Below are 11,864 nucleotides of genomic sequence, written 5' to 3'. Positions count from 1 at the left end.
TGATCTTCATGCATTATAGAAGCAGCTTTGAGGCCAGCTGATATTGGAAGGCATGGCCTGCTCTTCCTCAGAGCATACACTCTTACATGCCCACTGGACCATAGCAACAATAATCAGACACAGGTCGGGATGATAAACATATGTATAAGGCATCCGCTATAGTATTGATGCACTCTGATAATTGTTTACGTGATTATGTTTGTTACAGACACTTTAGCTTTGTCCTCTTTAAGTTCATTGGTACTGTGCTTCTCTTTGAAACTGTCAAAGGCTGACAGACTTCAATCTTAGCCCTAAGGGCGCGCTCACACTATCCTCCCGGACCGAGACCCGGACTTTAGGGTACTTGTCCCCCCTCCCTCTCCCCCCCGCGCCCCAGCCCCGTTTGTACTCACACTACCAGGGCCTCGGCCAATACTTCTTGCTGTCCATACGCCTTCAAGCCGTAACACGTCACACGCATTGATCGCGTGTGTGGCTTTGTTTACAAATCTTTCCATAGACCTCTGAGTTTTTGTGCGTCTTGTCGACTGTTTTTGAATATTTTCATCCGACCAAATCTGCAGTAAACACTCCACCTCCGCACCACACCAACGTGAACCTTTCCCCACCATTGTTGTTGTTGTTAAATGTCCGCGCATGGTCCGTCCTTCTATTTACATGTCCGAACAGGCGGACATAACGCTACTGCCGTAGGGCTCGTGCGCGTGCGCGTGCACGTGCGCACGCTCGTGCTCGTACACGTGCAAACGGCTCCGCTAAAGCCCACCTCTTTCAAGCGGGCCGTGGCGGCCCAGCTGGCCCCAGTTGAGCGCGGAGCGGGTGCGCTCACACTACTTAAAGGTACTAGACTTTAGCTGAAAAACCGGTTTTGGCCGCGGCCAAAAGGATAGTGTGATCACGCTCTTAAACAGATTACAGGCCATTGTGTCACTGTGGGCTGTCAGGCTTTTCAGCCTGAATCATCAAAGTAAATCCATTGAATGCTGTATGCCTCACAGTATGACCTCACCGATGGTGCTTTCAGCAGCCTTGGCAACACCTAACCCTCCAGAGAACTGAACTCTCCTGTCACCCACAGGTCAATGTCACATGAACCTGAATGTGTGAACAGTGACACCAGGGATCCCACTGGGGTGCACAAAAGCTTGCCTCTCCGTCACACAACTCCAATGCCGACATTGTGATAGGAATAGTGAAGAGAAAATGTGAGAGTGATGGGATTATGGTGTTTTAAAATGTGTTTTACCTGCACGCCAGGTGGAAAGGAACGCTTGATTTGCTTCTAGTAATATTAAAAAGACAATGTTGTGTATGTGTTTCAACATAGCCAGATGTATCTCCTAAATATGAGAAGACTTTCATTGTAATGCAATTAAGGCAGACATGTTTCTTTAAAAACATTTTGGTATTTACATTTATACATATTTTAATAGGAAATTGTGTTGTGTCGTTATTGTCGGCCACATACACTGAGGCAGAGCGCTGGGGAGCCAAGGCCAGCTGAATGAAGCCTAGCTCAAAGCTACCAAGCTAAGGATGCTAGCAAAAGCTAAGACTGGCGGACTACTTTGAGGGGAGGGGAGGGAAGGAACTTGTTGGCTGTATCAACTTGAGTTCAGGCAGCACAAACTGTAGCACCAGAGATCACGGCAGGCTTGAGGCCGGCAGCAGCAAAAAATGATTATGAACATTAATAAATAAATGAATACAGTACAATACAAAAATATACTGTATGTCATTCCCTTTATACGTGACTGGCCGTATTGAACCCCCAAAATAATTGGAGAGACTCAGATGCAACATAGCTGAGTTTTCTTCACCAGAGCGTGACTTCCATGCATCATATTGTGTTTACCCAACTGCTATTAAATCAAAGGAAGAATGAGATGGAGAAAAAGAGATTACAATGTTGACAGGAAACTTCAAGATACAAATCTAAAAACAGTGGTGTGCAAAAAAAAAGTTCTTCGCATAAATTGCATTTTCAAATTCATCCACATTAGTCTTAGTCGGTAATGTAAAGAGTATAAACGTCTGAATCTCTCTGTCTGAATGTTTTTTCTCAAACTATTCCAATGTGTTCCTTCTCATCCCTGCGGCGACAAATTTTCTATGGCAGGGCAAATGCAATTTGCTTTCAATTCAGTAAAAAAAACAGCATGCCTCTCATTCACCTGACTAATGCTACTCTGCTCTGTGTATATAACACTCAAATAAAGAGAGACAGGCTTTTATAAAGCCGATATATTTCAAAGCAGATTCCCCTAAGTAAAGATGATATTGGGGATCCTAGCACATATGGGCAGATGGAGGTTGGGAAAGAGGGGACAAGAAGAGTTTGTTTTCCTTGAGAACAGAAAAGTCATCTCTGCTCACATCACATCTGCCTCGCTTTTCCTGGAGCAGGAGGCTCGGAGCTTGCCTCTCCGGTGTTCCTGACATCTTGGCTCCATTAATTGCAACGTTTGCCGGCCGTATTGGTATTCACGTTAGGCCCCAAGAACAGATGGCGTTTAACTTTAAATATTATTAACACTTCCCAGCATTCTAAGATCCTGGACGGGGGTGGGGGGTCTGAGGATGAGCAGACGTGCAGGTGAAATTATCACAATTTCCATAACAACATCAAAGGAGGAAACACATGGGATAATTTTCCATTTTGTCGCAATTGATATGTGCATACCTCCTTCATAATCACCCTTTTTATGTTTGTTTCATCGCTGCGTCATTATTCATAACATGTTTTCTATCTGTTTTCAGAGTACCACTGAATAGTTAAAGAAAAAAGATTTCAACTTTCTGACATCTTCTTAAAGCCTATAAAATACATCAAATATTTTATCGACCCACTGTGAAAATCACGAGTATACTTTAACACTAGAGTGAGTATGAGAACATTACATTCAAAGAAATGTCTTATTCAAGAACCAAAAAACGACTCCAAAAAGCCACAGTGTGAAAGCACACCCTGTATAGCCTGTGAATGTGCTTTGAAGTGTCTTTGAAATATATATGACAGCCTATCTGACAATGACAGCCTGCAAATGCACTTAGCTGCCGGCTGGTAGGAGAGGTGTCGGAGAGGTGGGATGACGTGGAATGACTGGAAGTCGCCACGGAGGAGGAGCGGGAGGAAAAGAGAAGCTGAGACCAGGGAGAATAAAAAGCAAGCTGTTACTTTTACGGAGTGTAGGGCAGAGTAGCTGCTTTTGATGACAGCCACTAGGGGAGTGTGTGTGTGTGTGTGTGTGTGTGTGTATGTGTGTGTGTGTGTGTGTGTGTGTGTGTGCGCGTACATTCATGCAAGAGTGAGTAACTGCCTTTCTGTTTGAGTGCCTTTGTGTGTCTGTGTCTGCTTTTGTGAAAGAGAAATAGAGAAAGCCACTGTTTTTTTTTTTGCATCTGTGTGTCTGTTCCTGCGTGTGTGGATTTTTGTGTCCCAGAGAAAGAAACAGAGAGGAGGAAAAAAAATTGTAGGCCAGTATGAGTGAAAGAGGGCGATGTTCTCGAGCATGCACTGACATGTCACATCGTATTTGTCACATTCGAAGGGAGTGCACCCGTAGTCTCTGGTGCCTTGACCCCAGGGCCGGGTGGTGCTGTCTTACTGTAGCCACACAACAGCCACCATCTCTGGGATTACGTGGCTGCAGATTACTGACCCTAAGTAACCCCTACTGGCAACCCCTGGAGAACCTAGCAACTGCCTTTCTGCTTACCGCACATATACTGAACTCTTGCCTGCACCACAGAGACGCATGGTGTCGTATGTGTGGCTGTATGTGCAGGTGTCCATGAAAAGAGCAAAATACGCCGCCATCAGAATTAGCAATTATGTTCAGCTGATTGCTTAGAGTATAATTCTACATCAACACTGCATAGTACACCCACTGAAATGCTACAGGGCTGTAACTACAGGGGGTTATTAATATATGAATAAAGGTGATTGCAGTCTGGCTTCAGGTGAATCATCTGCACTCTCTCTGTTCAGTGCTTAACAGGTGCAAGAGTTACTGCTTCAGTTACCCTGGAGACAGCTATTTGAAAGGGCAGACAAATCGGCTCCAGGATTGGTTGGGTTAATGGGAAAAGGCTACACTATACTGTAAAGTGCACGCTGCCACTGTAGAAAATGTCATTTTGTGATAGACTTGAGCTTCCTGTGAGAAAATCAAGTGAATACCTGCTCGTATGCTTTCTCTCCCTTTTTGTGAAAATAACACAGCCTTCATTGTAGCCTTTGCCACAATAACTGTGTTTTAAGCAGCTCAAACCCTCATGCATGATGCAAAAGTGCACTGTAACAGAAACACATACTTGCTGTTAGAGGAGAGGCGTGTTTCAATCCCCTCACAGATTTGTTTTTTACATTTTAACCATTTGACTAATGTACATTTTAACCATTTAACTAATGTGCTAATTTACAGCAATCACAATGTGTAACGCGTGAAGGGGTTCAGAGTGCTGCAACAGAGGAAGGGTGGCTATTATTCAACTATTGTGGGACTCAAACCTGTGCCTTCTAATGCCTTTTAGCCACAATGGCACACCCTGTTAGCCCAAAAATTCCCTGTTTCCCCATGAAAGGGGGAGAGATAAAAGGCCCAAGAGAACAGGGCATTGCAAAGGCTTCTTTATTATATTATAAAAAGGAATAATATTTAATCAGCTTACTGAAGTGTGTTTAAAATTGATCAACCTCTTCCGGTTCTTCAGCAGTATACTACATTAAAAAGATGTTCCTAGTGAAATGTAGAATAGAAACAATGCATTTGAGTATATTCTTGTGCAATATGAACACACATGCATAAAAGGACTACATCGTAAAATAAACATGGGAGCCCCACAGGGCTGCATGCTGAGCTCTCACCTGAACTCCCTGTTCACGCACAACTGCGTGGCCACACACAGCTCCAACACAATCATTAAGTGAGCTGAAGACAGTGTTAGACAAGAGTGCGTCAGCCTGTTCACCGACAGCAACTGTCGAGACAACAACCTCCATCTCAGTGTCAGCAGAACTCAGGAGCTGATTGGGAACTGCAGGAAGCAGCGGAGAGACACCTCCATCTCCATCAATGGGACCACAGATGTGAGAGTCAGCAGATTCAGGTTCCTCCGGTGTTCCCACCGGAGAGGACCTGACTTGGACACACATTATTTACCAAGACTGCAGGACTGTGGCTCTTGTTTCTCTGCAGACTGCAGAGGTTCAGCATGGACTCATCAAGTTCAACTTCTCTTCGTGCAACATCGAGTACCCCGACGGGCTGCTCCACCGCCTGGTATGGCAATTGCATTTCCCTCCAACATTGCGCTCTACAGAGGCTAGTTAAAGCTGCTCAGCACATCACCAAGATGGAACTGCCATCCACGGGGGACCTCCACACACAGCGATGCAGGAAGATTGCAAACAGGATAATCAGAGATCTCAATCACCCCGGACACAAATGTTCACCCAGCTGACAGTACAGCATCATCCGGCCCCACACCACCAGGCTCAGGGGCAGTTTCATACCACAGGCCATAACATTGCTGAACTCTGGAGCTGACACTTCACTATTTATATACTCACTCTTTAACTGTTTTCACCTCTCTACATATATATGTATAGTTAGTGCAGTATACATATAGTTCATGGATTACATTGCTGTTTACATCTGTACATATATTTATTACTTTTCATCATGCATATAAATTAACTGCACTTCTGCTTACACTTTACATATTCATCGCTATCACTGTATAATTTACATCACTTTATTTTATATTTTGTTATATTTTATTCCTTATCTTGATTTGCACGTCTTTGTGTTTGGATTCTCAATTTGTTGTCACTTCTGTGATCTTTCTTTTCTTTCTTATACATATTTTATTAGTATTGTTGGAAGGAGCCTGAGACTCCTGAAAGTCTCAGACTGAAGATATTCATCACCAATGACTGCTTCCCTGTAATGGCTTTGCGCGAGATAAATAAAGACCTTGAACCTTGAACCTAAAGAACAATCTGTTCTCTTGCCTCTGGTCCGAGTTCAGGCGAGTGAACAGACGGGTCATTCTGGTGTTTTGCTGGGCTCACCTCTGGGCTCCAACACCAGTCATAGCAATTACACAAATAATCCTCTGCAGTTCATTCCTGTGTGAGACGAACAGACGTGTCAGATAGCTTTGCTATACTAATTGCGAGAGAAATCTTTTTCCAGATTCGCGCCTCTTAACAATGCCTCCCACTCAAGGCACTTCTCGCTGAATGCGGCTGCTGTTTTCAGTTTGTTGTTGCTCGTGATGTCCTTCATGTCAAGTGTTTACATAGCTATTTATATCAACTCGGTCTAATCATGAGCAGGTCAAAAGCTGTTGATGTATTGTGTTGTTGTGGTGATAGAACTCTCACAAGCTATTAGCAACTACTATTTTTAATCCGTCTGGTGATAACCACAATAACAGACGCCTACTATGGGAACAATATGTGTATGTGAGTTAAGAAAAAACTCACATACACATATAACACATAAACGACTGATTACCATTGCTTGTGTTTCATTGATAGAATGGGTGGAGCTTGTCTCAGCATGAAGAGAAATTCAGACCTGGTTCATTGAATTTGGAGTTTGATCCGAAAATCTGAACTTTAAAGCTGCTGTAGTCGATATTTTTATGATTATGTGCAATGTGAAAGATGTCGTAGTGATGAACCCACAGAGAATCATCATCTACTGTCTCAACTTTACTGCAACTTAAATGTTTTGGTTCTCTTACCAGTCCCATCAAGGACGCTTTTGTCCAAAGCAGGCAGCTGTTTTCGGGGAAAAAATCTAAAAGCCCTGTACGTTCACAAATCGCTCAGTGCATAACAGCAGAAAGTTAGCAACTAACAGGTGAACTTAAAGCATTCAGCCTCTAAAGAGTCAGTCATATCAGTTGTTGGTGGAGACCAAAAACAGAGCTTAAAGAAAGTAGCGATTCAACTTACACATGCTAATAAATGCTAATCTGCTGGATGTGTAAATAAGTAAATAGGTTGACCATATCAAAGTACCATAAAGACACCAAGAAAACAGTTCATGCAGGTTTAATATATATATGTTTAGGTTTTATAGCTATATGTTATCCGTATAATATTGTTGTTGTTAAATATGTTGTTTGTATAGCTGGAGTTTGCAACGAAAATAATTTCCCCTGGATTGTTAAAGTATTTCTGATTCTGATGAAGCATTGACAGAAGAAATTTAAAAAAAAGTGAAGATGAATTATTAATATTTTAAATGAAACACAGAGTTTCCCTTTTTATTAAAATAAAATACGTTAATCTTTTTTATTTAATTTTTCCTAGGAATGTACACAGAGAAAATAATTTGATATGATTGCTGGATTTAAAAGGCACGTATATTGGTCATATACATGTCATATGTCCTGCCAATAATGCCATCAGTGAGCTGCAACAAGAGTCCCCTGTAGGATGATTGAGTTGTAATAGTAGCCACGACTCTTAATGTGTCCCTCTGTTTAGCACTTGACTGAATAATTTATGCATGAGTAAAACGATCAGTAGTAAAGCTTTTAGAATCAAGTGCTATTTCCATTTCTGCAACAACATCCTGCAAGGGTCACGACCTTTGTCCTGTTGTACGATACGAGCTTTAAAGACTGAACTGTGCATTAAAACAATAGAAGGGAGACAGACGACAAAAAAAGATGGAGAAATTGAGAGAGAAACAAAGAAGAGGGGAGTTAGAAACAAAAGAGAGAGTGACGGAGCAGTGGGAGGTATGCGCTGTTTGTCACCGCAAGGCGTGCGACATGTCAGTTTTTGTGCTGCATCAGTGAGTGATGGCTGCCATTATCCCACCCAATGGGTATAAGCAGGCGACATTAGCACACTGTTTCCACATTCAGATGAAAACAGGCAGAGTTCGCCACAGTGGGAATACCCAGAGCCAGCAGGGAAAATGGGGTGTGAAAGCATGCGAGGCATAAAGACTGGTGGGGGGAGATATAAAAAGACTAGGGGAGGGAAGAAAGAAACTAAAGAGAGAGGGAAAAGGAGCAGGTGTCGCCACACACTAAAGACAAAATCACAAGGCTAGTGTCAAAAATGGAGGAAGAGAGGAAGTAAGAACAAAGGAACCGAGTGTCCCTGTTGTTTCAGAAGATCCTGTAGAGTTTTAAATATAATGGTCTCTCTTAACGTAGACTGCACGGTGTGATCTGACACTCACTGAACAAAGTGGCCCAGGCAGATATGGTGGTTTGGGGCACTGCAGTGGGATGCACACAATGAGGGTTGTAATTATGGAACAAGCACACCTTGCTGGCTCTCTTAACACAGGGGGGAACTACCTGTAATTGTGCCAGCAGTATTAATGGGGATGGGGGGGGGGGGGGGGGTTATAATGCCTGATAATTATGTTGAGTGATGTCCAATATATGATGTCATGCTGTGAAACCTACAATCACATGCCTCTTTGGGGGTGAAAATTGTGTTGTCTTCCCAGTTGTATCCATACTCTTTCGTGCATTTTAGAAAGCACCTAGTCCTCATACAAGACTGTGTGAAGAAACCAATGCTTACATGTAATACCAATAAATATCTGCATTGGACACATATTGAAAATACAGGTGATCACGGTTAATAAAGACACCACCCAGGCATGTCAACTGTTTCAATTATAGATGTAAATATACTGTGATTTACATAACGTGTGAAAAAAAATAAAAAAAGAGGAAGAAAATTGCAGGCTGGGCCGTTTGACTTTCATTGACATCTTTTGGGTAAGTGTGTGGATGAAAGAAGAGTGGCTCTCAATCTGGGGGTCTGGACCCAACAAAAGGTCAGAAGATACATCTAAGGGTTCGCTAGATGGTAAGCAGGATACATATCCAAATATTCATTTTTGTTTTACTTTCTTTGCTTATTTTTCTTCTCTTTGGAACCAAAACTCTCTAAACATACACCACGTATTTAACATGCAGTGTCATCACGCTGCACATTCACAAATACAGCAGGCACTTATTTTCATTCCCTGCAAAAAACCTGTTAATGCTAATTGTTGTTCCATTTTTTCCTCCAGTGTTTTGCTAACAAGAGGAAACTGTGCCATCCATCATTGCAGGAAGCTACGACTCGTCTGACACGGTGCATTGAAAAGATAGAGCTAGCAAATTAGAGACACATTAATACACAGGATATGATATATCCTATGTATTGATTAGTTTCCTTTATTCCCTTATTCTATTTTCCAAGCCGAGCATTATTTTAACTTTTCATAGAAACCTCCTGTGGGGAAGAGGTATCATATCAAAATACTGTAATAATAGCATTGCTTTTTCATTTGCTTTAGCAGTTCATTGGCCTTAGAGGCTTCATGTTTTGGCAGATGAATGCACGAGTAGGTGGGAGATTTAATGGCTGTGGTTTTATTACAAACTAATCTGTGAAGCCATATTTGATCAATAAGCCTGTCAAATCTCAGCAGACAGGCTATACAATGATGATTGGGATTGGACAGTAAAAATGGTATGAAAATCTTATTGTCCATTCAATAACATTTATGGTTTAAATATAATAGTTAATACAGCAATGTTAACCCTTACTTTGCCCTTATTTGCCTTCACAGTGCAGAATAACCCAACATTTAAGTGAAAATGTTTTCAAGATGCTAAGAAAAACGCTGTTATTTTCTTGGAACAAACAGTACAGCACATCTGAACATGTCAAGATGTAACTGCTGACATAAATCTACGTCAGTAGATGATTCATGTTATTCTACCGCTGAGATTCGTAATGGCATATGTAATGGCCCTTTATATTTGCTGCTTTAAAGAAGTAGGTGAACAAAAAAAAACCTGAATGACTCAAAGAATCAGACCATTAACAGAAGGTGTTATGGTCAGTCAGTGGAAGTTTGTACACTCTTAACAAGTAGCCTCGGTGCATAAATCTCTTAAAATGCTGCACTACCTTTGTCAATGCTGTCCACACTTCAGTGCAGCAACAGATAAGGTTGAAATAGCAGGGGAATTCAGACAGATGAGTCTTAGCAATCTCAGAGCGAACCAGCACATAGTTCAGCTTACATCTAACCCCATCTCAGCCCATTCACCAGCTGTGACACACCTACTGTTTCTCCCTATCTCAGAGTCTATCTCTATATAAAACAAGTCAACAGCATGAAGGCAGCAAAGCAATCAAAACAAAGGCTTCGCTGTGTACATTTGATTGAGAACTGAGGGGAGGTGAGGAGAGGTGATGCTGAGAAAACTGTTATTCTAGACTACAAAGACTTCCTCTCACGGGAAACGTGGAAATGAACTGAAAATGGCAAGTGTCAGCATCAAAAAGAGATTATTTGTTTTCAGCGCTAGAGGAGGGCTGAAGCACAAGTCATGCAGTAAGAACTGGAAAAATGATTTGGTGGCACCAGGAAAAAATATTTCTGTTTTAACCTGTTTGTCTTCAAGACAGGCACAGCCGTAGATTCATTTCTGATCAGGCCTACTAAGAGCCCAAGGGGTCAGGGAGGCCCAAGGCCAGATCCTCTTTCCGACTACAGGAACTCAAAATAACTAAAACCAGATGAAATACACCCACTAAGAGACAAAAAAGAACAACTACAGAGACAAAAACCAACCACAAAGACATATACTACCACAGAGAAACTTAACAACTCTAAAATCAGCCACTCCTAAACTCCCTGGGGCCCTAAGTAAATTTCTGCCAAGGGGTCCTCCTACCTGACCCATGAGCCATGTAAACCAGTGAGCACACAGCCACACCTGACACCCCAGTGCTCACACTAACCTCCCTCCTTTAAAATAGTTTGCTCCATCTGTTGGTCCAACAATACACAGACTATACACAACAGAGTGGGGGGTATAAACAAACAGTTTTCATTGAATGTAACTATTTTCTGTAGAATCTTAAGATAAGTGGATATTAACATAGTATAAACTGTAGAAAATATAAAATGTATGAAATAATAAAATATAACACCGAGCTATTGCTCAGCTGCCTGATAATGGGATTTGCAGCTCCAATACACTTCCCGCTTCAAGGTGTGTCTTCAACTGTGACGCGCTCGTCTTGAGTCGATGACATTTAAAAGCAGCAGGTTGATCCTAAAGGAGCGGCTGTAAAACGGTGAATAAACACATTTAATTTCCTATAAAGTCTTCACAATAAAAGCATCCTGTTATTTTGTTATTTAAAAGCTTTTATTACAAATGTTTCATCAGCAGTAACATAACACAACTTGCTGAGAGCGAACATGCAACGGTAAAATAAAGCCATTATCTGCAAGTTCAAACAGGAGAGAAACTAAACTTCAAGCCAGAGCGATTTAAGCCCCTTTCACACAGGCACCGCAAACCTGAGATCTAGACATTACCCAGCGGGGCTGTATGTAAGAACGCAAATGTCTGAGCATCAAACGGGGATTACCCTCCCAGCTCCCTAGCACAAAAAGAGTAGATTCAATTCAAGATTCAAGATTCAAGAAGCTTTGTTTATCCCGAGGGAAATAATTGTGCAAGAGTTTCAATACAAAGATGGGAAAGGATCAGAGTAACAATAAGCTAACATAAGTCAAACAAAATAAAGCTGACATAAAATATATCAAACAATTGACTAAATGTGACAGAGTGCAACGGACATTGTGGTTAAACGTAGGTATATACAATATACAACAATACGCACCGTGCAGTTTAGCAGCATATTGGAATAAAATAAGTAGAAACTAAATAAGTGATAAGGAGCGATAAGTTGTTATAACAGTGTTAAAAGTGTAGCAGCATTTCTTACTGAACTAAGTTACAGTACGACTAAATAGTACAACTAAATAAAGTGATGCAGTGATGGTATA

At 41.6% G+C, this 11,864-nt stretch overlaps 1 protein-coding gene across 1 annotated transcript in view; it reads left to right on the top strand.

Annotated features, from left to right (window-relative positions):
* Window positions 1-4,837: 4,837 nt before the first annotated feature.
* Window positions 4,838-11,864, top strand: part of LOC310954887 (uncharacterized protein) — a gene marked incomplete at both ends in the record, with an annotated part of 62,586 nt that continues 55,559 nt past the window's right edge. The window contains 3 exons of the mRNA XM_083924575.1: window positions 4,838-4,932; window positions 4,984-5,101; window positions 5,205-5,293. Coding sequence (XP_083780701.1) covers window positions 4,838-4,932; window positions 4,984-5,101; window positions 5,205-5,293 — 302 coding nt within the window. The remainder of the gene's footprint in view (window positions 4,933-4,983; window positions 5,102-5,204; window positions 5,294-11,864) is intronic.

Source organism: Echiichthys vipera, assembly GCF_963691815.1.
Source record: "Echiichthys vipera genome assembly, chromosome: 12".
In the NCBI taxonomy this organism is placed as follows: Eukaryota; Metazoa; Chordata; class Actinopteri; order Perciformes; family Trachinidae; genus Echiichthys; species Echiichthys vipera.
Note: the sequence above shows the minus strand (reverse complement) of the source record. Positions and strands in the feature narration are given on the sequence as shown.